This window comes from Denticeps clupeoides, chromosome 4, assembly GCF_900700375.1.
Source record: "Denticeps clupeoides chromosome 4, fDenClu1.1, whole genome shotgun sequence".
Taxonomy (NCBI): Eukaryota; Metazoa; Chordata; class Actinopteri; order Clupeiformes; family Denticipitidae; genus Denticeps; species Denticeps clupeoides.
The window spans coordinates 17,078,092-17,103,308 of NC_041710.1; the positions used below are offsets into that span (position 1 = coordinate 17,078,092).

At 40.3% G+C, this 25,217-nt stretch overlaps 3 protein-coding genes across 4 annotated transcripts; 1 reads left to right on the forward strand and 2 right to left on the reverse strand.

The window, feature by feature from the left end:
• Window positions 1-1,065: 1,065 nt before the first annotated feature.
• LOC114788783 (uncharacterized) lies at window positions 1,066-4,146 on the reverse strand. Of its 2 annotated transcripts, XM_028977678.1 has the most exons (6): window positions 3,946-4,146; window positions 2,800-2,964; window positions 2,410-2,658; window positions 2,121-2,207; window positions 1,982-1,999; window positions 1,066-1,321 (listed from the first exon to the last, which is right to left on the reverse strand). In XM_028977678.1, the coding sequence occupies exons 1-6, from the start codon at window positions 4,097-4,099 to the stop codon at window positions 1,251-1,253; spliced, it is 744 nt and encodes a 247-aa protein (XP_028833511.1). In that variant the 5' UTR covers window positions 4,100-4,146; the 3' UTR covers window positions 1,066-1,250. The 2 variants fall into 2 exon arrangements, with proteins under 2 accessions (XP_028833511.1, XP_028833512.1); XM_028977679.1 differs by lacking the exon at window positions 2,800-2,964.
• A 4,329-nt stretch (window positions 4,147-8,475) lies between these two features.
• On the forward strand, window positions 8,476-15,418 carry atp1b3a (ATPase Na+/K+ transporting subunit beta 3a). The gene is made up of 7 exons (XM_028977677.1): window positions 8,476-8,706; window positions 9,213-9,341; window positions 9,436-9,534; window positions 11,214-11,401; window positions 11,487-11,537; window positions 14,425-14,511; window positions 14,789-15,418. Exons 1-7 carry the CDS (start codon window positions 8,592-8,594, stop codon window positions 14,954-14,956), a joined length of 837 nt encoding a protein of 278 aa, XP_028833510.1. The 5' UTR covers window positions 8,476-8,591; the 3' UTR covers window positions 14,957-15,418.
• A 3,878-nt stretch (window positions 15,419-19,296) lies between these two features.
• grk7a (G protein-coupled receptor kinase 7a) lies at window positions 19,297-24,740 on the reverse strand. The gene is made up of 4 exons (XM_028977657.1): window positions 23,961-24,740; window positions 23,156-23,593; window positions 21,073-21,353; window positions 19,297-20,839 (listed from the first exon to the last, which is right to left on the reverse strand). The coding sequence occupies exons 1-4, from the start codon at window positions 24,558-24,560 to the stop codon at window positions 20,506-20,508; spliced, it is 1,653 nt and encodes a 550-aa protein (XP_028833490.1). The 5' UTR covers window positions 24,561-24,740; the 3' UTR covers window positions 19,297-20,505.
• Between the last annotated feature and the right edge of the window lie 477 nt (window positions 24,741-25,217).

Genomic DNA, 25,217 nt, shown 5'->3' on the forward strand with positions numbered 1-25,217 from the left:
TGTGAGGAAACAGAAGCCAGCTGTCTCTCTCTGTTTTGAGCAGCAGGCAAATAAAGAATCCCACATTAAATTCTACAGCCACCACATCTGGTGGCCATCTTACTCTGGGCTCGCTCATTGTAGAATTACTCTTGTTGCCACTAACCCTTTTCCAAGCAGCCTTTGGAACTGTGTCGCCCCCCCCAGGGGTCCGCATCCTGCTGCACCCAGTTCTCATGCTTCTCTTCCATTCTCAGCGATGTCTGCTCATGTGCCTTATGGTCCCAGACCTGTAACACAAAAATAAGCAAATAAGCACATTTTTATTTACAGCATTTATCAGACGCCCTTATCCAGAGCGACTTACAATCAGTAGTTACAGGGGCAGCCCCCCCCCCCCCCCCCCGGAAACACTCAGAGTTAAGTGTCATGCTCAGGGACACAATGGTAGTAAGTGGGATTTGAACCTGGGGCTTCTGGTTCATAGCTGAGTGTGTTAACCACTAGGCTACTACTGCCCAGGGATTTAAGTAATGCACATAATGCCAATTTGCCAATTTTTGCCCATCTTCCATGCAAAAATGGTCTGAAAGGTTCAGATTTTGAGGGCATGTTTTCGGCAAAGTCCTCATAATTTCATCCAGCATATTCTTCTGATGAAGCCATTCTTTTCATGATTTGTATGTTTGTTTGGGGTCATTGTTGTGTTGAAACATCCTATCTGATGGCTGAAGGTTTTATGACAAAAGTGACTGGTATTTGGAACTGTTTATAATTTTTGTTAGAAATGTGAAAGGAAAGCTTTGATTCCCAGTTGAAACTGGCAAAACAATAGACAAATTATCCCAAAAGTGTGTAAAAGGTTTGAACCATTTGGCCTCAGTCCCAAAATATAATGCAATACCCTAATGACAGGCTAATTTTTACTGTTTTGCATTTTACATATTCATAGTACATATTCATATACATGTGTTGAGCAAATATCGTCCATTCAAGACTGTCGGAAGTGGACCTTTTTAGGCTAAAACAAATCCTGCAGAATTGAATTTGACAGGTTTTTATTATTAAAACAACATCAATGAGGGCCAGTATAAACACAGGGAAATATTATGTTAAATATGTTAAAAATTAACAAGTATTGATCAAATTAGAGTACACTCTTTGCAATATTAGATGAAAAACAATACTTAAAAGAGCTTAAGGTGACAACTAAACAGTACATTGAAAGTAGTATTTATTTGATTTAATTTGACTGATATTTGAGGAATGAGTCAAATGGATGATTTCATTGTAGACCTCTCTTGCAGTGGAACAGGATAGTGGACAATAGATCCAAGAACACCTGCAAGGGAAAAATGTAGGGTAAAGTGAAAAGTACAATCATGAATCAATGGTACAGAGAACCAGAAAACTGCTGAACCAGACATTAAATTTCATTTTATGTTCATGCCTCTTTATATTAAACAATATTACATGCCATGCCTCACTCTGTGGTTAAGGAAGTCCTCAGAATCTGCCTGTGACTAACTTCTTTATTTTTTCACGTTTCTAAGTCACTGACTGCTCCCCACACATTTCATTTGATGCATGAAATTGCCATCAATTAGTTACCAAACTACTGCTTCGTGGTCTGACAGTCAGTCCTCTGAAAATAGAGGTTAACCATTCATAACCAAAACCTTTTTCATTTCATAAAATGTATTTACATTTATGGCAAGTGGCAGATGCCCTTATCCAGAGAGACTTACAATGTGCTCTCATGTTACTATCAATGAAGTAATTCGTTCTGGTTCACTAGCACTCAAACCATGAATAGAATAATTTTATTTCACTCAGTTGTGGTATTTCCTTCCATAAGTCAGTTACAAGCTAGTATTGTCTAAAGAGGAAGGTCTTAAGCTGCCGTTTGAAAATACTCAGCGACTGTGCTGTTCTGACTTTAAGGGGAAGTTCATTCCACCACCTTGGGGCCAATAAAGAGGGAGAGTATAGAAGGAATTACCTCCTGGATGTGCAACACCTTTAAGATCAGCAGGAAATTTGCATCGATTGTTTCAGAGGAAGAGAGAGAGAGAGATTATTGATATTGTTTATGCACCTTCATAATTCGTACATATTTCATGTGTTATTCGAATACTTACACTCTCTATTATACATGTAGAATGAGCAGAAAGCAATGCCACAGAAGCTAAGAACGGCCAAAATCACAGAGCTGACTGAAACTTGATCTGAAAATATATTGGTAGACCTTCACACAAGTCATAAAAATGACACTATAAATTGTCACACATTAATAATAAATAATATTCCTGAATACATAATTAAGCTGTAGGCAGGCCAAGCCTCCTCAGTCACACCAAAATGGCTGAATGCTAACTATGACATGACTGAATGCAGGTTGTTAACTAAATGAACAAACCATTGACTTACCTTTGTTAGTCCCGTGCAGGGTGTTCATGAGCTCTGTACATGCCTCCTTGGGCTTCTTTTGCATTGTTTGTTTATTGCTCTCCAACTCCCGGTACAGGGCAGTTGCATGCAGGCCCATGGCTGTCCATAGCCCACTGGCTTCATCCCAATACAAACATACTTTTCCATCGTACATGAACTGCTCAGACACGAACTGGACTTGTGATCCATAAAGGTTGCATTTCCAGGAATGTTGGAAAGTGTAATTGTCTATAAATTCATAAATAAACTAATTAAACTACCAGTAACAACTTGATGTAAACTTAACAGATTTTTCCAATATCCAAATATCTATCAGATAAAACATTTATGACAATGGTCCTATCAAACTGTTCTTTTAAATGTGCTTACTCATCAGGTCCGTATGGTTAAAACTTTTCACAATCATCCTCAGCACTGGAAGTGAAAGAGCAGCATCTCTGACAATTTCAATATTGTTGGGTGTTACCAGTTCCTTCTCCTTGATTATATTTGCTCCATTCATTACTCCCTCGTGCAGGTATTGTATTACTGTGTCTGTACAAAAAAAATATTTGTACAGAAATGTGTAATTCATCACCATATAAAAAATGTGTATGTCTACTGTTTTTATAAAACTCATGACAGAATCAGACGTTTGGCATGAGAACTGTCAATCACGGCTATGGTGCCTTCCCATTTAGATGATGAAATTAAAGTTCATCTTCTGGTCAGCAGAAATCATCACACATCAATGAGGGCTGGGTGGTTAGACACAGATAGGACAGAAGCAATCAGTCTTTTTATCTTTTTGTAAAATTAGGAGTATTATTGGGCTAAACCCATTTACAGTACTGTAAAAATCATGCAATTAGCTTTTTTATATGCCTCATAACATGATCTACTGCAAATGTCCGTTGCAAATGTTTGGGCACCGATGATTTAAACTCTGAAGTAGTTAAGTGAGCAAAAGACTATCTGATCACCAAAAGGTATCAGGTATCAAAAATAAACTTATCGGCTGGAAAATTGTATCCGATGACGATCAGCTAGTTTGAACATCTTAAAATATGGTTTCATTTGCTGGACATACCATCTAAATACCATCTAGAACCACCTACCATCATTTCAAAACAATGAAACCATTTCTAATGCAACGTGGTTATTTATCTCAATCAACACATCAGCCACTTGTCTATACTGGCCACGTTTATTATGTCAATGCACACACAAACCGACAGCAAAACGTCATGTAAAACTGAAAGTAAATATATATCTATTTTAATGAACAATAATATTAACTGTTGCATTAAACCATTCATCGCGAATTAACACCGAGTGTTAAATAAGCACGCAAACCCGCAAAGAAACGGTTTGTTGGGTTGACTTCATTCAGTTATGTCACAACTATTTACACGCATTTGAATTATGCTATTTGAAAGTAAAGCAGGCATTTTCTTTTCTATTTGCCTGCCTCGGTTTAAAATCGTTTCTTTGCGCGTGTAAAACACATGGTTTCTTTGCGCAGGAGAATCTCACCCCTCGGCTGGCCGTGGCCTGAAACGCAGAGCAGCGCGGCGAGCAGCCACCCCCGCGGAATAAAGCTCATCTCGTCCCGCCACGGGCTCCCACGATCACGGGAGCGCAGCGTGTTCCGCGCTGTCACAGCGGAGCGGCGTGACGTGTTAAACATTGACAGCCGGTTTATATGTAGCGCGGAGGAGGCGCTTCACCGTGAAGCACGTCTTTTCCGGATGCCCACGCATTTTAACCAGCTGAAGCATCCAGCAGGAACGGCAACTTATGGAGAATGAAATAACGGGGAAGAACTAAAAAGGAAGGCAATCCATTTATAACTAGCCTGGCATTGGAGTGGATGATGCCATCATCCACCTCCTACATCGTTCCCTCTCTCACCTGGAGACCGCTAGGAGCACTGTGAGAACCATGTCCTTAGATTTCTTAACTGTTTAAATTGTAAATTTGTACATATATACAGATACATATTTATCTTTTTTTTTTGGTGATGCTATTACCTCTGTTTTTTGCTGCTATTACCTTCTGCTTCTATCCACTTTCTGCCATGACAAGTGTCAATTTCCCACTTGTGGGACTAATAAAGGTTTATCTTATCTTATCTTATCTTATCTTATCTTATGTGTTAAAAATGAATGAATGCAGCAGCTGTGTGGTGTCTTTGTCACAACTGCATGACATTATTGTGTTTATTAAGAAAAGAGAAGAGAGAAAATCAAACGCAAAGTAAAGTTTATGCTCCACGCCGGGTCTAAGCTGTATGGGAACAGCAGACATACAGTATCTCACAAATAGCTGTTTGTACACCCCTAGCATTTAGTACATTTACATTTACAGCATTTATCAGATGCCCTTATCCCGAGCGAGTTACAATCAGTAGTAACTCTGAAGATATGACAAAGTTTTCAAGGTACAACTTGTACAAAAATGTCCCCTCAAATTTGATGTCCCCTCAAATTAACTAAACTTCCATTAATGTATAAGCACCTGGCAACAAAAGGAGTAGAAGGGAAAATGTCTAAATTGTGCTCGAAGTGTCACCATTATTTTCCAGCCGTGCCATAACTCTCTTTGACCTGTTCACTGAGTTCTTTTCCGTTCATCTGCTCAGACGGCATCATGGAGCTTCACAGGTTGCCGCTGGAATCCTCTTACACTCCTCCATGACGACATCACAGAGCTGGTTGATTCTCTTGCTTGGCCAGTCCAGCACCTTTACCCTCAGTTTCAGCAGGGCACTGCTCGTCTTGGGGGTGTGTTGGGGTCATTATCATGTTGGAATGCTGCACTGCTGCCCAGTTTTTTAAGGGGGGGGATCAGGTTCTGCTTCAGTATGTCACAGTACATGTTGCCATTCATGTTCAGCACTCATGCAGCCGCAAACCAGGACACACACTACCACCTTGCTTGACTGAAGACGAGACATATTTGTCTTTGTAAACCTGTCTTGGTTGCTGCCCCATGCTTGACACCATCTGAACCAAAGAAGTATATCTTGGTCTTATCAGACCCTAGGACATGGTCCTTAGTTTTTTTGTCTTCAGCAAACTGTTTGCAGGCTTTCTTGCAGGTCCCCCTGTATTATCTCTGCAATCTGTAATCGTATTTTTTGGTCTAAATAAGATTTGTTCATATGGCGTATTGTCATTGCTTATACGATTGTGCTTGAGAGACTTTGATATGTGTTTTTCATTTTTTTATTTTTAATAAATTCACCATAATCTGTGGGTGGTAATAAGGGTGGTAATAGCCTAGTGGGTAACACACTCGCCTATGAACCAGAAGACCCAGGTTCAAACCCCACCTACTACCATTGTGTCCCTGGGCAAGACACTTAACCCTAAGTTGCTCCAGGGGGGACTGTCCCTGTAACTATTGATTGATTGTAAGTCGCTCTGGATAAGGGTGTCTGATAAATGCTGTAAATGTAAAATGTAAATGTAATAATCTCTAGTAAACTTATTTTTTTCACATTTACATTATGGGGGTTGTGTGTAGAATTCTGAGGAAAAACTAATTTAATTCATTTTGAAATAAGGCTGTAATATAACAAAATGAAGCGCTGTGAATGCTTTCCAGATGCACAGTATACGGGGAGTATACATATGATGCGATATTTTCACAGATGTAATTATTTGGAATGAATAACTACAGTTAAAAGTTAGTACCATGGGCACATATGGTGTCCAAAACATCACCAACGTGCCCAAATGGATAAGTTGGTAGTCTCCTTTTTTCAAAAATTCTCTACTAATGCTGGCTGTTCTTTTTTAGCCATATGCTTGATGCAGGTTTTTTATTAGGATTTAGTACTATGGGTTATTTGAGAAGTGTATAGCTTCTACAGCCTACCAAATCACTGTAAAAGTGCAGTTTCTTCAGTTTTATATCTTCATTTTCTCTGACCCAGCTGACATATATGCTGATTCCTACACTATGAAGTAATTTAGAGAGCGATTATATGATTATGATTATAATGTAAAAATATTATACTAAAAGACCATGCAGTTGCTGAGATATTTTGTTTAATTTTAGGGATGTCCATTAAAAAAGAGCCAGGAGATTATCAGGTTAAGTAATCCCAGAAGAATTACTAACTAATTTCTCAAGCCTTGCTGGCAAGCCTTGTTTCAGCAAGAACTGGTGTAATCTATTTTCAAGGCAATTTTTGTGCAAAATATAGAAAGGAAAATAATTCAGAAACTACAGAAACTACATGACAGGGTGGATTGGAAATGGTGTTAAGTGTTGCAGTAATATTTTCACACTCATCTCTCTGTCAGGTACAATGTTTTTCTCTGTCCTAATTTCTCTGTCCTCTCTTTGTCCACACTATACCGAATTTAGAACCATTGTTAGGTTACAGTCACATCTCAAACTCTTACAGAGTGAAGAGGAAAAAAGACAAGCCAAGTAAAAAAGTGGTATAGGTGCTGGGTGCATTTTAAAGCATCTTCACTCTCTCTCTCGCTTCATAAAACTGATTGACTTTGACGGTAGAAGCTGAGTTTACTGGAAGGCCTCTGCTGTGCACCAGCCCCTGCTGTTAAAAACAGGTACTTAAAACTGTGGAATGTGTGTGTGTGTGTGTGTGTGTGTGTGTGTGTATATGTGTGTGTGTTTTGTGCTGTCCATATTTTCCAACAACCTGCGGAATTGCATATCTATTCAGTTCTGATAAATGCTGTAAATGTAAATGTAGTTCTATATTCTCCTCCTAATGAACCATGTAGTCTCATTATTGCACTCTGTATTGTTCCTCAGCTATACCTCACATCTGTGAGACAAAATGCTTTTTATACTTCATCAAATGATTTATTTCCTCTCACAGCAAATAAGTGTTACTTGCAACATGACCCTACGTCAAGTTCAGGTGCCACCACTAGATGCTGCTCTTGAGCATTGCAGATCAGTGCTTAATCTAATAGAACATGTTGGACCTAACAGTCTCCCTTTGGCGTGCATGGGCCCATTTATGGGTAAAATTATTTGCAGCCCCATCCAGCCCCTCCTGCTGAGAGACAAACTAGTGCAGATGAGAGTTGACCCAAGCCAGGTGTACTGGATCACCGATTACCTCATTGAATGTCCCCAGTTTGCATGACTGGGAGACCTCACATGTGCTTGATGACACTGATGAGAAGAAGGGGTATAGGAGCTTTGTGAAGACCTTTCTGGGAGTGGTGTAGGACTAACCACCTGCAGCTAAACACCACTAAAACTAAGGAAATTGTTTTGGACTTATGGAGGCCTGCCCCTCTGCGTCTCTTGGTCACAATTAATGGGGTGAACATTGAGGCCGCGAGTACATGCAAGTATTTGGGATTACACTCGGACAAAAAACTGGACTGGTCTGCTAATACAGATTTACAAGAACGGGCAGAGCATGCTCTTTTTTTCTTAGGCGGCTGGGGTCCTTCAACGTCTGCAGCACACTCCTGCTTATGTTCTACTGTCTGTCTGTCATGGATGGTGTCCTTTGTTATGCTGTGATGTGTTGGGGAGGCAGCATTAGGAAAGCTGGATGGCTGGACAGGCTGGTAAGAATAGCAAGCTCTGTCCCTGTAACTACTGATTGTGAGTCGCTCTGGGTAAGGGCGCCTGATAAATGCTGTAAATGTAACTGTAAATGGAGGGCATGCAGCTGGACTCACTGACATCAGTTGCAGAAAAGAGGACCCTGAGCAGGCTACTCTCAGTATGAACAACAATAAGGCGCTCTAATCTAACTTAAGCAGAGCGCAACATTGACTTGACACAAATGGTACATAAAAGTGCTGGCAGGGAGTTGGTCATTGCAGCTCGATAGTGCGTTCACACAGTTTTTCTTCCCTATCCTCTGACGAGGAAGTTGAATGGTATTTTTAAGTGATCTAATACAAATTGCCACATCCACAATTACAAAACCTTATCAATGGCTGTCGTGTTACATTACAAGAAAGGTTTTCTCTTTTTTTATCACTGTATCGTACAACTTGGCAGGTTACTGCGCATGCGCCCGGCTGCCCCCCTGATTCGCTGAAGTCGCGCCGCTCAGTGGGAAGAGTTTGGACCCGGCGCAGCCCCTCGCCGAACGTCAGAATTTTAATTCCGCACCGCACACCGCCGCCACCACACTTCGACCCTCCCGCGTCTCCCTGCCGACCGTCATGTCCACACCAGAAGACAAGACGGGGGAGGAGAAGGTGCCTCGGCCCAGCTGGAGAGATGTTATCTACAACCCGAGGACCGGGGAGTTCGTCGGCCGCACCGCCAGCAGCTGGGGTAAGAGCCGCGGTGGACGGGAGGTGGAGGTGAGACGCGGAGAGCACGACGGAGAAGTCTGGCATGTCTCCATCTCAGTGTTGTACAAACCTGCTCTCAGGGATGATTATATTTGGCTCGCAAAATATCACGCATTCCACTTTCATTAAGTTTAGATACGTGTGTGTGTGCCAAATACTGACAAAGTTATGTAGTGCCCTGTAAACCATCTCTTAGCGAACAGATTTTTATCCTGCACTGAATACACGTTCACGTGTTCATTGTAATGTGACTGTACACAGCAGACCTTACCTTCTCCTGTCCAACAACAAAAAAAAGAAACCACTGTATTGGCAGAACGTGGAAGGCGCTCTGTCCTGCACAGCCCCCTGTAGCATCTCTCAAGGTCATGTCACTGTCCTTAGGCCTGCACTGGCCTGTAAACGTGTGGCCTGGAAGCGCCAGAGGACCAATACAATGAAAACCGTATATAAAATAGTGTAATTTCTTCTTTTCTTTTTCTTCAGGGCTCATTTTTCTATTCTATCTGGCGTTTTATGGCTTCTTGGCTGGAATGTTTGCCCTTACCATGTGGGTAATGCTGCAGACGTTAGATGAAAATACTCCTAGGTACCGTGACAGGATTGCCAACCCTGGTGAGTACAGATTCTGACCTTTTGAAAAACTTTAGATCCTGAAGAGCTACAGTGTTTTTATGTGTACTCATGTGCTGTCTTCATGTGATTCTAGGGTTGGTCATCAGGTCCACGTCAATGGACATATTCTTTAATAGGTCAGACCCCTTGACATACAGGGCGTATGTTCAGCATCTCGAGTCCTTCCTGCAACGTGAGTGTCCACATGAACATCTTTTTCAGGACAGAATTTGGTCTCCTTTTTATGTAAATGATCAATAGCATCTGTATTGCATTAATCCATAGCATCTAATTTTATTTCTAGTGTTCTGTGAGATTTATTAGTATTTAACAAAAAATACTATGTAGTTGTCAGTAGGGCTTCACGATATATCGAAAAATGATCATTATCGATAATTATATATAATAGTATACGCGATATTGGTATCACAAAGAGTTGCGATAAATGAAATTTATGCTGCGTCCGTAATCGCATACTATTGTGAGGAGCCGTCGCCACGAATTCAGGAAAGGAGAAATTGGCTCAATCATGAGGGTTTCGGAATAACACTTTTTATTGAACGGAAGCCAGTAGGTGGAGCCAACAGCCAATAACCAAGTAGGTGGAGCCAACAGCCTTTGCACACGCTACATTAAGTCCCCATAACACTCACATCCCGAACCCCAACAGAACACATTTTCCCGTAACATGGTTAACTATTTGCAGTCCCTGGGTGTGCCCGACCCGTATCTCACCCACAAGGCATGCTGGTCGCAATCCGCCGACACACGACATATTGTGTGTGAAAAACAGTATGCAAGGTGAGTAGTGCGAAGTACCCAGATGAGCTACTACTTCTAGCCGAATTCTGTAGTAGGCATTTGATGGACACTTCACTATCCCATAAGGCAGTGTCATATTTGAAACGTGGCAGGAATCAGCTCTTTTAAAGTGTAAAATGTATAAATGTAATTGAAATGTAATACCTACTCAAGTAGTATGCGAATTCGGATTCAGCATTAATTTATATGGCAAGCATTTGTGTGTCCAAATTTGACCAATCAGATGGGCCCTTACAATCTTTATACCCGCCTTCCAAGTAGGTGATATAATGCTATTAGCTAGACTGGGCCATGTAATGTTTACATTATTATTAAAAATAATTTTTATTTATGTGGATGTTGACAATATGTTAGTGTTTCCAATACATACCAATTTTTTATATATAAAAACAGGCAAGGCAAGGAAATATTTTGTTTAAAAGATGCTCTTGTTGATGAGTGTATGGTTACATAAATAAAAAGCGATTCATATTGTGTTGGCAGGTCTGTGGTAACAGCAAATCAGAAATCAGAATATCTGCTGAGGGTTTTAAGTCATTCATAATGTTTTGAAGTGTAAATATTTGCAACTTCCTTGACATGTATCTTTTTAGCCTGAATTAGATTTAATTAGATCAGATGAATATATATTACATGTTTATTTTAGAAAGATCATTACATATATAATTGATTTTTTAAATAGCTAATAATAATAATAATAAAAAGCATTTCTGTAGGGAAATGTTATATTGCAAGAAATACTGTTATCGCAATATTCAACAACAATATCGCATATTTTCCCAATATTGTGCAGAGCTAGTTGTCAAGCAGATATCCAGACCATTTGTTATCTGCTGCAGATGGTGGAGCTGACCATTGTACTGAAACCAAAAATAGTGGATGTGGTTTCTCAGAAATAAGAGTTTTACATTTTAACAAAACATTTTATTAATCCAGTTTGGCCAATGAATGTGGCAGTATTATTACCTTAAAGTTGTTTGTGGTGTGTGTTTTTTAACATAAATGACTGTGCTGACATTGTCATGGCTTCCTATCCCCCTTATTCTCTAGAATACAATAACTCTGTTCAGGGGAAAAATGAACAGTGTGTCACTGGACAGTACTTTGACCAAGATGAAGAGGTCCTGAAGAAGGCTTGTCAGTTTAGGCGCAGCACTCTGAATCCCTGCTCTGGAGAGGGTGATCGCACCTTCGGCTACTTTAAGGGACAGCCTTGCATACTGGTCAAGATGAATCGAGTGAGCTCATGCGACACATAGTGTTGGTCATTGCAGATTCGTCGTGAATTATCGTGGATTATCACACAATTGCTTGATCTCACAGGTCATTGGTTTGAAACCACGTGGCGAGCCCTATATAAACTGTACAGCCAAGGTAGGATTTTTGTTTACCTAATTTCCTTTACTCTGTGTTGAATGTTGAGAATGTTCAATACTGCCAAAACTAGACAAGAGTATTAAAAACATTGCATTATTTGTTTAGAAAGGGAATAATGTAACATAAAAATATGGTTTACATATTTTACATTCTCTTAAACTGCAGCATTCTGTTAATGTCTATAGACAACTTATATCATTCTTATATTGTTTTTACAAAAGAAAGTTTAGTTTTATTTCAGATTTACTGTTTTGTTGAGTTGGACAGACTTTGAAAAGCATGGAAGAAAAGCATGGAAGCATGGAAGAACACTTCTTCCACCTCAGAGATCAATTCAACAAACATTGTTTTTATTTTGTATGTGCACTTCAGTTTGAATATGGATCTAAATGACCCACAACATCATTTTGTGTTCTGAATCTTTCCATCAAGCATTGGTGTTTCCACATTTCATATATACAGTGCATCCAGAAAGAATTCACATCAAATCGCTTTTTCCACATTTTGTTATGTTACAGCCTTATTCCAAAATTGATTAAATTATTTTCCCTCAGAATTCTACACACAACACCCCATAATGACAAAGTGAAAAATGTTTACTTGAGGTTTTGTCAAATTTAATAAGAATCTTCTTAAAGTGAAAGTGAAGTGATTGCCTTTGTGATACACTTCAAAATGGCAATGTGATAAAACTGCAACACAGCACACATGCTCACAAAGAAAATCACTCTTGGTGAGCAGTGGGCAGCCATGACAGGCGCCTGGGGAGCAGTATGGGGACGGTGCTTTGCTCAGTGGCACCTTGGTGGATTGGGATTCAAACTGAAAACCTTCTGATTACCACTGCCCTTAAGGACAACCATCTCTGTAGCAATCCACCAATCAGACCTGTATGGTACAGTGGCCAGATGGAAGCCAATCCTTAGTAAAAGGCACATGGCAGCCTGGGGTTTGCCAAAAGGCATCTGAAAGACTCTCAGACCCTGAGAAACAAATTTCTTTGGTCTGATGAGACAAGTATTAAACTCTTTGGTATGAACGCCAGGCATCTTGTTTGGAAGAAACCAGGCACCACTCATCCCCAGGCCAATACCATCCCTTTAATGAAGCATGGTGATGGCAGCATCATGCTGTGAGGATATTTATCAGCTGCAGGAACTGGGAGACTAGTCCGGATAGAGGGAAAGATGACTGCAGCAATGTACAGAGACATCCTGGATTAAAACCTACTCCGGAGCACTCCTGAACTCATACTTTGGTGATGGTTCATCTTTCAGCAGGACAACGACAACAAAGCACAAAGGAGCTGCTTCAGGACAACTCTGTGAATGTCCTTGAGTGGTCCAGCCAGAACCCAGACTTGAATCCGATTGAACATCTCTGGAGAGATATTAAAATTGCTGTAGACCAACACTTTCCATCCAACCAGGTGCTGCAAAGAGGAATGGGCAAAACTGGCCAAGGATAGGTGAACCAAGCTGGTAGCATCATATTCAAAATGACTTGAGGCTTTAATTGCTGCCAAAGGTGCATCGACACAGCAAAAGCTGTGAATACTTGTGTACATGTGTATTTTTGTAATTTTGTAATAAATTTGGCAAAACCTCATGTAAACATTTTTCATGTTGTTATTATGGGGTGTTATGTGTAGAACTCTGAGGGAAAATGTAATCAATTTTGGAATAAGGCTATGTTAAAGGGATGCGCTGTGAAGACTTTCTGGATGCAAAGTATGTTCAGGTTCATAAATGATGAAAACTCACAAACAAAATAAGGGAACCACTGCTTTACTAAAGTCAAATGTGAAAATTCTGTTATGTTGAAAATGGGTCAACATAACAGGAGGGTTCCTTTAAGCTTAGGACCAGGGCATACAAAATGCACCCTTTGAAAGAACCTGACTATATGATTTTTATTCATTGTGTTTTTTCTTTGCCTGACTTTGGATTTTTACTTTTCATTGTATGTTTGTTTTCTCTGCATGCTACCAGTTGAACCCCATGTAAAGTGATGGGTAAGGCCTGAGACAAAAGTTCAGCCCATTACTGGACACGATCCTTCTCTTGCTTTCTGTCACCTGCTTGCTGTCAGTAAAGAAGCTGCTTTTTTGCCTCTGCTTTAACACTTTTACTTAAAGTTAGTGATGGAGATGGCCGTGATGTGTTGTGGCATGTTTTACGAGGATGTGTTACAACAAGAAAACTGGGTATTGTTGAAATATTTTCCTTGGTTAAGACAGAATACAAGCTATAGTTTTGAATGTTTGTCTGTTTTCTCATCATGCATGGGCACTTTTAATTGAGTGAAACTTATTTTCTGTTAATCCTGCTTGCTGTAGTTCTATTGTTCATCAACTAAATTTCTTTTAACAGGGAATAATGATCCATTTCCTGGAAACCTATAAGTCTTTGACTGAGTTAACGGAGGTTCTCTGACACTCATTAGCCTATTATTATTGGATTGGTGCTTGTTCTCTACATGGGCCAGTAGGGTGGTAGTACACACTCGCCTACGAGCCTGATGATCACAAAAAACCTCACAGGTTCGAATCCCCCTTCCTAGCATTTTGTCCCTGAGCAAGACTCTTAACCGTGAGTTGCTCCAGGGGGATGTCCCTGTACCTAATCACTGTAAGTTGCACTGGAGAAGAGTGTTTGCTAGATACCATAAATGTAAATGTGTAAATAAGAACAGGGAAGAGTAGTGGCAGTGGTGCCCCTCTGCTGCACCCTGGTGGAAGAATACCTTGTGTGCTGTAGCAGTCTGTGCCTCTCTGCAACGCAACATGCATATCAGGAAAAATGCATTTAACCACATTTCTGTCTTCATATCCTTCAGTAACATTTTTGCTGTGGTGTTGACTTTTTGTTTGTGTCCTCTACAGGCGGGGAACCCCCTCAAGATGCATTATTACCCTAGTGAAGGGCGCATTGATAAAATGTACTTTCCCTATTATGGTAAAAAATCTCATGTAAGTACCAAAACTAATAATTACTCCCTTAAATTGTAAAAATTGTTCATATATTGTAATAGGTAATATGTATCAATCTAAATAAATACATTACAATACAATACAAAATTATTAAAATGCAAAATACAATACAAAATTAATTGAATTTTCTTAGTTCACAATATGACACCAAATATAATAATGCATTCATTATTGTATTAATTCAGTGTATTTGATTAATGTTGAATTAACTATTTATCTGCGTTGTGATCTTTTTTCATCTCTCGTTTCTCTGTAGCAAAGCTACGTTCAGCCTCTGGTTGCTGTGAAGCTCTTGATTACTAAGGAAGACTACAATAAGGAGATCTCAATTGAGTGTAGAGTTGAGGGCTCCAATCTGCAAAACAATGATGAACGGGACAAGTTCCAGGGCCGTGTGAATTTTCGGGTCAAAGTGATGGAGTAGATGGATTAGCATTTGTTTAGTAAGACTGACTCACACATACTACAATGCAATCAACCCTCCACCCGCATGTTTCTGCCATCTTCAGGTTGTGCCATGAACCAGTCTCACAGTTAGAGCTTCACCCACCTTCCTCCACATGTCTCTCTGTGACAAATGAGTTGGGCACTGGGGATTGACTGCTTACACATTACCTGTACTTTTCATTTACAGCATTTATCAGACGCCCTTATCCAGAGCGACTTACAATCAGTAGTTACAGGGACAGTCCCCCCCCTGGAGCAACTAAGTGTCTTGCTCAGGTAGTAACACAATGGTAATAAGTGGGATTTGACGCTGGGTCTTCTGGTTCATAGGCGAGTTACCCACTAGGCTACTACCACCCTGGTTTAAAAAAAAAAAAAGTAATTCAACTAGATTTCAGAGAGATAGATTGCGGGGTTGTGTGGTTATAATGCATGAGGACAGTGGTGTGAGGGGCTTGAATCCGAATTCCTCATGTTGAATGGCCTGTTGTGTTTGGCTACTCACTGAAGCACTGAATCTGTGTCTTCGTCAACTGTCTTACTAACCAGCTGTCACTAGCAGTGCAGCTCCAACTGTAAATATTTCATGTTTTGACATATTCAAACTGCAAAAGGCACACTGGTGTATGACAGAAAAAAACTATTGAATGCAAAAAGAAATGTACATGTAGCTACAAAACATTTGCAAAATTGTTTACATTTTCATAATATCTGCAGGATTCTCATTGTGTGCAGATGTCTTAAGACCCATGTTTCAATGCAGAAATAAAATGGTCAAACATGGAACCTAACAGTCTCTTGTTGAATGGCCACCAGGATGTGTTTCTGGTGTGTTTCTGGTGCTTCAAAATGGGGTAATAACAGAAAAATAAATATATATTTATTGAACATTATTGACAACAAAACAGAGCAGCATCAATGTAGCAAGAAACCCCATAAAACGAGAATACCAGCACAGTGAAGTTGTAGTGTAGCTCATTGTGGATGTAATGCTCCACTGAAAACAGGAGGCATGACTTGATGAAATGAGTTTTAATAGATAAAAAATAAAATCAAAATGGACAGAGGGCCAGAACATAATCAATACAACTCTCATGAAGAGTCTACACTGGTGATGCAATGTAGACAAGAACAGAAGTCAATCAGGTCAGTCAACGAATAGGGGAGGCACCAACACGTGAAGGGTCATCATGAAATAAATCAGGTTCATCTGAGAATGATAAGGACCTGCTTTTGAGCTGGTGCCACCAAAACTGGGTACACCATGGCATCACAGTGTACCTAAGATGTAAAAACAAATGTGAAAAAAGTCTGGTCTCACCTCTAGCTTTACCATGTACATAATGTACCTGAAACTGTGACGCCAATGGGCTCACACAGTGTGTACTGGTGCACCTGATAAATGGGTTCTGAACACTAAAGCCAATTAAGCACCAGTGATCAGGATCCATGCAGCAACAAGGACTTTCTGCCACATTGATGTGGACACACATTGTGTCCTTGTGGCAATTGCCATGCTTCTGTGTGTGAAGAAAGGGCTTTTTTTATTATAAAAGGCTCTTGCTAAGTATTATAGAGGGAAACAAGCCTCAATTCACTCCTAGGGCACATTCCAGGGGCCGTTGTTAAAAAGACCACAGTAATCTTACACATAGATGAGAATTCTGGTACTCTGTCCTTATCAGTCTCATCTCCTGCTGTCCAATTCTCTAGAAGTGTTTAAATAAATTGTCTGGAAAATTACACAGGACAACACACCTCTGGTTACTGTTATAGCATTAGCAATAATCAATAAGCAGCAAAGGGGCAGTGGTCGACTTGCGGTTAAGGAAGCGGCCCCGTAATCAGAAGGTTGCCAGTTCGATTCCCAATCCGCCAAGGTGCTACTGAGGTGCCACTGAGCAAAGCACCGTCCCCACACACTGCTCACGGGTGCCTGTCATGGCTGCCCACTGCTCACTCAGGGTGATGGGTTAAATGCAGAGGACAAATTTCACTGTGTGCACTGTGTGCTGTGCTGCTGTGTATCACATGTGACAATCACTTCACTTTATTATTATTTTTATTTTATTATAAGCAGAAAGAAAAAAAAAAGTTTTTTGAGATTCAGTTACTCAAAAGTAAAGTATGTCATTTATTGTTTTAAATAAAAAATAATTTGTAGAAACTTTGAGGGGAGAAATAGTGCAGACTGCACATTACAGTGGTCTGCAGAATAAAAATAAGTCAAAAGCCACTTCACTGATGGGTTCAAGGTACAGGTCAGTTCACATCAAGGATCAGCGTGAACTCTGAGCTGAGATCAGTCAGGACTCCCCATAGACTATGATGTTTTCAGATGACAATTGCTTGAGCCGATTAGCTCCATAGCCACAATTAGCCACAATGATCTGCTTTTGCCGGTCTCAAAGTCAAGCAGTAGAGCACAAGTCATGACAGATTTAGACAGGAGTATAGGGAGAGTGAGTCTGATGTATTATGATGCCGAGGGGAATGAACAAGGTTTATTACTTTATACACAACAAAACAGAAAAGTAATTGGTACAACTGAAACAGGAACTTGGGCAGAATCATGTGAAGTAGTAACACTGTCAATCTGACATACGTGAGCAAGGTGAGACCTACTGACGGGTGAGCTGGGGATTCGTATTAAGGGTCTGATTATGTCATGCACAGGTGCTCTGAATGAATTAATAGTAATAATTATATGAATAGTACTTAGGGGAAGGTAATAGGGTGCGTGTGTGTGTGTGTGATGGGCGTGCAAAAGCAGGGGTGGTGCAGGGCGTCACATATATGCAGTTTTGAATTTTAAACTACCCTCAGAGCAAAAGGCCCAGGGGAAAGTGAAAAGCCATAAATTAGTGACTATTAATATTAGTAGTGGCAGTGGTTGGCCTAGCAGGTAAGGAAGCAGACCTGTAAGCAGACAGTTGTCCCCATGGCTGCCCACTGCTCACATTTTGTTGTGTATCACACACTTTCACTTTTTATATTGCTATATTTTTGCTATAGTTTTGGCCTAGCGGTTAAGGAAGCTGCCCCGTAATCAGAAGGTTGCCGGTACTGAATCATGAAATGAGCTTATACAATATTAAAGTGAGATAAACTTACCGTTGGGGTTTTCAGAGGACCTTTTGATAGATTTTTCCACATGATCTTGATCTTCATTAATAAAAGGCATATTTAGAGGACCGTAAGTACCCTAGCTATTTTAATAAGGAAAAACACATTGTTAGTTTACTATAACACTGCCAACATTAATTTAAAAATGCCAACAAAACTATTATTTGTAATATTATAAATTTCATGATAATTTTGATACACAGCAAGCACAGCACATGGTGCACACAATGAAATGTTGCTTCTGCATTTAACCCATCACTTTGTGAGCAGTGGGCAGCCATGAAAGGCACCCGGGGAGCATGTGGGGATGGTACCTTTCTCAAGGGGACCTCAGTGGCACATTGACGGTTCGGATTTTGAAACCACTGATTAATAGAATTTTTTAAAATTGCAAACAATTATACAAACATTTTGTTCTCCCTGTTGCTGAAACTGTGTTTATGTATCCTTTATATGTATTTTTTGAAACATAAAGAAATTTGCCCCACACATGTTTAATTAATGTTCCCGCTTTCCTGTCTTCTCTTTCGACTTCAAACAGTGCACTGTTTCCTGCTAACTAGCTTTCAAGACTCCTTTGTTCATTTAACTGACACTAAAAGTGAAGCCAAGAATTGCTTATATTCACTAATGACAGGGTCAGCCCACTGGAGAAACACCAGGTTAAGTGTATTAGATGTGTGAGACTTGAGTGTCAGCTGACTGACCATTGGCCATTTGACCCCAACCGTCTTCAAGTAAAGGGTAAGGTCAATTTGTCATGCTAAAGTCTTGCCATTTGTCTATTTTAAAAATAATTTTATTGGTTATATTTTTATTAACTCTTAACTGATTAATCTAATAGGCAGTTTTCATTCATGATTTCCTTTTTTTTTTTTTTAAAATACCTTAAAGTTTTAGTGCATTTAGTGTCGGCCATAGGGCTCAGGGCTTAAAGTTGATTTAGGTACGCCTGAGTGAAACTGATTATCGCCTTCTAAAGTAAGACCAGCACACTGAGCTCTCGGCATGGCCATACGGTTTAGCTGTAATGTGACCAATATTAGACTTGCCTCAGTATAGAGCAGTCATGTTATGCTGCATAAAAGGTAGATTTAATTTAGAAAATTTAGCACATTCAAACTGACATGAAAACCAGAGCAGTGTAAAACAATCGGCTATGAATCAAAGATATGCAGAGGAGCCTGAAAAGACAGATAATTTGTTTATTCCAATATTTCATGATTCAAGCAAGTTCATGATGAATGTCTGATATTCCTGTGACAACAAAACACTTCCCTGATGAGTTTAACAGTTGAAATGCCCACAATTCAAACTGGCAATACTGCAACATAAAAAAGGTTATTTAGGTTATATCATCTGTTATTTAAGGTTCGGGTTGACGTATCTTGTCAGTCATCCAGCCCCTCTTATGAAACTACAGGGCTACAGCCCTTGGGACATGATTAGATTATCTTTGTTGAGACCACCAAGCTGATCAAAAATAATGGTAATCATGTTTTTGTCTTGATTTACAGAATATGATCAACTCTCACTTGCATTTGTAAAGCAACAATAGTTGCCAATCTGATCACACAAATCCAGGACATAAACAAACCTTCACACAGTTATTCTGCTGTTCTTTAAACAAAATAGATTTATAGGTTAAATTTCTAAATGTATATACATAAGTATATGCAAAGCATATCTAAACATGGTCTCAAACTATTGATGCAAATCTTAAAATTGAGACAAGGTTCAACTCCAAACTACATCTGGAATGTCTTACTCCTGCCTGCTTCAAATGAAACAATATTGAATTCAGGATGAAGAAAATAAGCATTTAATTGAAAGCACTTTTTTCAGAAAAACAGTTATCAACACAGATTGTCTTGAGTAACAAGTCTATGCCTTAGTGCAGAGCAATATAAATTAGCCATAGAACTCAGATACCATTTACTTGAAAATTCTAAACATGAATTTTCCGAGCTTGATATTCCAGCCATATCTACTCACTAATGAAATCAGACTCCCACGCTCACTTACATTTTCTTTAAACCTTGTGCAAATGTTCTACACAATAAACACTGCATGACATGCTTCCTGAAAGTCCACATAGGATGATATATTTCAGCACTATTCCTCTACAACCTTCCTAAATGATTTTTGATTTATGTTCTACCCCCTGTGCAGGAGGTTACTGCTACATTCGCCAAGAGAAAGGACTCCAGAGAACTGACTCCAGAGAAGGAGCTGATCTCATCCATTGTATCTCTGTAGCTGCTGAATGAATACTAAAGAAGCACTTCTACCCTATCATAGACAGGCCCTCCACTTCACTCTTGGGGTGCTTGTCCTTTTTCGGGGCAGAATGCTTGGTTTCATAGTTTTGGTGTTGTAAATGATAAAGGGTTCCTTCCTTCACAGGAGTGTGCAGGTACCTGATTTCTTCTCATCATCAAGGCCACCTGAGGACTCTTTCCGGTTTGGATCATTCAGCTCGTCAAAGAGTCCGGTCTCAATCATCTCCTGCTGCCACGCGATAGACACCGCACCTGTGCCGAACTCCTTGAAGAATTTTTCATCTTTGGCATCAAACTCAATGCCCTTGATCTCTGAGAACTCTGCAATATCACCAGTGTCCTTAGCATAGACAACATTGGGCTTGGGCACCCAGGGAGGATCAATCAGGCCAGCTTCCAAACGTGCAAAGTTGATGGACTTGAACCATTCATGCTTCCTAGGGTCATCTCCCCTGTAGAGAGCAAACACAATATTATAAAGCATTTTTATTATTATAAATTATATTATATTATATTAAGATCACAAGAAACATTAGACAATGATTTTTAAAAATTTTATTGTGTGATTAGTTACATGGCTCCCTGGAAACAGACTCATTTAGATGTCTCTATACTGACATATATCATAGCAGCTCATTCTGCTATGATATGAGAATATGAGAATAAAGAATATGAAAACAATTACTTGCAGCCAAGACGCTCGTCAATTTTCTTTTTGAGGAACTGCTGGATGACATCTTTGGTGGCAGCATCAAAGCTCTTGTGCTCAAATTTAGGCTCTTCACCGATTATGCGCCTCTGCACCTCCTCTTTTTCAACTTTTTCCTTCTTAGCCTCTGGACCCTTGAATGGTGTGTACCCAGCCACCATTTCATAGATACTGCAGCCTAGAGCCCACCAGTCCACTGATGTTCTGTATGGGATGTCTGTAAGAATCTCAGGGGCCATGTAGGCTCCAGTACCAGCCTGGGGAAGAAGAGCAAATATGGAGGGAGAAGAATGAAGCAAAAGGAAGCAAAGGTTTCCATTCACCACAGATCAGTATAGGACCACTCCATTAAATCTGTACCTTAATGGTATTATAAAATAATGAAGTATGTTCTAATTGGCAGTACCAGTATTGTTTTTTCATTGCTGCCTTAGTTTATGTAAGTTGAACCCTACCATGTACTCACATATGACCTCAGGCACTGGGCAGAATGAAGAAGCTTAATTGTAATCCTCTATAGCCTGTCAAGAGTCATGTTTATATCTGCAGTGACGTTGCGTTTCAACTAATTACATTAAAAATTAGTGTTTGTTCGGCTATGAAGCACAACTTCACAGTCACATAAAAAGTTTATCCTGATATTTTGTATGTGAAATGTACTGATTTAATTTGCACATGCAGGAACACAGCAATCTAATAAGACAAAAATGTGACATCTTTAACTTTAAGCTGCCTTTATTGGATTCCCCCCTGACACCAGCATATACTACATAAGTCATTGCAGGTGTCACTTTTTCCTAAATGTTACCAGCTTATGTTTTAGAAATGTTTTCAAAATTCTCAGCCAGTTTATTTGTATGGAAGTTACATGAAGAATTAAGTGCTAATGAGTAACCAGGGTAGTCCAACAATTGGTATAGACACTAAAGTACCCTTTAGAGGGATATGTGTGTAGGAGGTCATGTGACTGGCACCAATTCAGCCTGCAGGCTCTGCAGACCTTATTTGCCCAGTCGGTCCCCATTGAGAATGCCATGAAACACAAATAAAATCTCTGGTAAACCTATACTGCATGCATTCAAATTTAGAAAGAAATCCACATACCAGATTCAGCTAACTAGACAAAAATATGAAAAACAAATAGTCTTATTTGCACAACCATGTTTACACACATGCATGCATATTCTTCTGCATCCTTACTAGCTCCTGGGCTCGGCTGTCTGATCAGAAGGAGATTTGTGTAATTCCACCTAAGTAAGAGGATCAGGAGTGCAAAGCCAAACCAAGCCCCTGCAGGGTTAGTCTTGGGCTTCAACCTGCACCAGGGACCAAAGAAGGGCACAGGATAATGAGCTTACTGTTGCTCTATGTACATACTAGGCTTGATTTGGCCCAAGCTCTGATTCTCAAACACCACTGGCCTTTGAATGACTCTTAAAATGCCCATTTGGCAACTTGATTGGTTAAATGGACAAGTGGTGACCCATTGCCTAATTGCAACAAATGGCTTAAACTCTTAAAAATGAGCTCATCAACTTAATAACTCTGCTGAGATATTCATTGAGTCATAAATGAGTTAGAATTTGTCCCATAGCACATTTAGAACATTGTCCTCATCTGACATTTCTAATTGGTCCTACTGACCTTTGACAGAATCTCAATATCTCAATTGTCAAAGTTGATGCAACATTCTAAACATTAAATTCTATAATGATCTATACATAACACATACATATTTAGTTGTCGCTTTAAAGAGACTAGATAGCTTTTATTTAAGAATCCACACATATCTGTAACACAATTTAAACTTGCTGATCTGTTCACATTTCTTGGAGCCTTAAATGGCACCTGCTATAATGAGCAGGACTAGTCAGACTCCCAAAGATCAAGAGGGTTATGTAACTGATGTAACCTCTTCCCTGATAAGACAATAATCCTGACATGTGGGGGCAAAGCCATTGAGACCTGGAGATGGTCAACAATGATTTTCATATTTAACCAGAACACCTTCAAATATGTCAAATAACATTTGTCAGTCATTGTGGAGCATGATCATTACCTTCTGGGTGATGGTCTTGCCTGCAGGCAGCTCCACCGCCAGCCCCAGGTCAGACAGACGGCATTGGCCCTGGCTGTCAAGCAGGACATTCTCAGGCTTCATGTCACGGTACACAATGTCCATGGCGTGCAGATGTAGGATGCCAGTAGTGATCTGAGCCGTGTAGTAGACGATGCGGTCCATCTCTATGCCCTTCTCACCAATGTTGTAGATGTGGTACTTCAGATCTCCACCATTCATCAAACTCATGACAAGGCAAAGATGGGTCTTGGTGTCAAAAGCGTAGGCCAGGTTCACAATAAACAGACTGTTTACTTTCTCCAGGATCTGCTTCTCCAGTAGTGCCATCTTTTCACCATGCTTCTTCTTTAGACGCCTTTTGCACAGCTTCTTGCAGGCGTACATTTGGCCAGTGTTCTTCACCTGGACTGCACACACCTAGAGGGTCCAGAAATAAATATGAAACATTTCAGGACATAATTAATTTGTACACTCTGTCTTTGTGCATGGTTTTGTTCAACCTATATCTGCAGTTGTGTGCCACTTGGGTGGTAAGTGAATAAAATGCATTTCAATATGGCTCTAAAAGACATGTAGTTACGATCAAAATAAAGAATGTATGAGTGATCTCTAAAATGACATGCTAACTTTTACATAGTTGCAACAATTTTTTGCAAACATTGGAGGGTGGTGGTGGGGGGAGGTCATCCAATGCAGTGTGTACAAGCATATTAATGTCGAATATGAATACATTGATTCAATTGTTCATCCAGTACAACATTTTCAAAATGTGAGGGATGCTCACCTCTCCAAACCCTCCCTTGCCCAATGTTCTGAATTCATAAAAGTATTTTTCAGAGATGGGCTGTTTCTCATACTCCTTCCACTGCAGGAACTTGTCAAAAAAGGGGCTGGCTTGATAATCCACAAAGGGCTTGCCTTTGAGGAACTCCCTGGTGGCTTCTTTTACTTTGCCCGTCATCACCTCCTCAAAATCCTTATCAGTGACCGCTTTGCATTTGTCAGCTGCCTCCCCACTCAAGAAACTCAGAAAATTCTTGGAGCCCTCCTTGCAAAACTTGTTAATGATGTTTGTCCGGGCCTTATCCTTGCCAGCGCCTTCTGCCAGGTCCCATTCAGTTAGCTCATCCAGGAACTCAGCAGCATTTTTATACTCAGGTGTGGCCTGTTCGAGGTACAGCCGGAAAAACTTCTTCCCTATAGGCTGCTTTTCACACAGGCTCTCAAAATTTTTCTCCACAGACGCCCGGAGAGCTGTGCATTGCTCCGGTTTAGGCAGCGACAGACTCCGACGACGCTTCTTCATCTCCTTGTCATCGCCCCCCTGGGCTTTAAGGTAGGCCGTGTTGGCCACCAGGTTGTCGAGTCCCCCCATGTCACACATGTTGGCGGCTGAGTGTGGACAATCCCCCCGACGATGACCGGTAACTCCGTGTTCAGAAAGGTCTCAGGCTAGCTGTTGCTTTGTGCGGGTGTGAGGAGGTACAGCGTGCTCCAGAACAAAGGCGCGAATGAGCCGCCCCAAGTCATGCACCTCCAGACCAAGACACACTGACACACCCAGTAATTACTCATTTAGAATTAAATACCTACAAGGGATTTTCACTTAAGTATCTTTGCTCAATCTATTCATGGACTCTATTCAGGGAAAGGAACTTGTAAGAGGGTTCTTCTGTAAGAGGCTTTTCAGCCATCTATATATAGCTGGGCATTGACCAAAAGCTAATGGTTGTACATGGGCTATGTTGTCTAAACAGCACTGCTCAGCACGAGCCTACAGATCACATAGATGTGTGCAACCCCAGTGTAAATGCTGAGGCTGGCAGAGAACTCTACAAACCCATGATTGCATTTTTGTAATGATCATGAGATTGTGACCTTTGCCATACTGGAGAATCCCACAGAGGCACACCTGTCTACCTGTCCATGCACAACATGAATGAATAAACACAAAGTGGAAGATCATTTAAGGTCATTCAATCAATATTTCATTGACCGTTTTTATAGGTAGTAATAGAATGATTAGGTTATAATGCTTATC

Excerpts from the sequence above, each read along its gene's own strand:
- LOC114788783 (XM_028977678.1), bottom strand. The coding sequence starts at position 4,099 with ATGTTTAACACGTCACGCCGCTCCGCTGTGACAGCGCGGAACACGCTG. Across the intron at positions 2,965-3,945 it reads AGGCCACGGCCAGCCGAGGG|ACACAGTAATACAATACCTG; the intron begins GTGAGATTCTCC and ends TTTTTTGTACAG. Across the intron at positions 2,208-2,409 it reads CCTGCACGGGACTAACAAAG|ATCAAGTTTCAGTCAGCTCT; the intron begins GTAAGTCAATGG and ends ATATATTTTCAG.
- atp1b3a (XM_028977677.1), top strand. The coding sequence starts at position 8,592 with ATGTCCACACCAGAAGACAAGACGGGGGAGGAGAAGGTGCCTCGGCCC. Across the intron at positions 9,535-11,213 it reads TCTCGAGTCCTTCCTGCAAC|AATACAATAACTCTGTTCAG; the intron begins GTGAGTGTCCAC and ends CTTATTCTCTAG. Across the intron at positions 14,512-14,788 it reads ATTATGGTAAAAAATCTCAT|CAAAGCTACGTTCAGCCTCT; the intron begins GTAAGTACCAAA and ends GTTTCTCTGTAG.
- grk7a (XM_028977657.1), bottom strand. The coding sequence starts at position 24,560 with ATGTGTGACATGGGGGGACTCGACAACCTGGTGGCCAACACGGCCTAC. Across the intron at positions 21,354-23,155 it reads GCAAGACCATCACCCAGAAG|GCTGGTACTGGAGCCTACAT; the intron begins GTAATGATCATG and ends CTTCTTCCCCAG. Across the intron at positions 20,840-21,072 it reads GACGAGCGTCTTGGCTGCAA|GGGAGATGACCCTAGGAAGC; the intron begins GTAATTGTTTTC and ends TGCTCTCTACAG.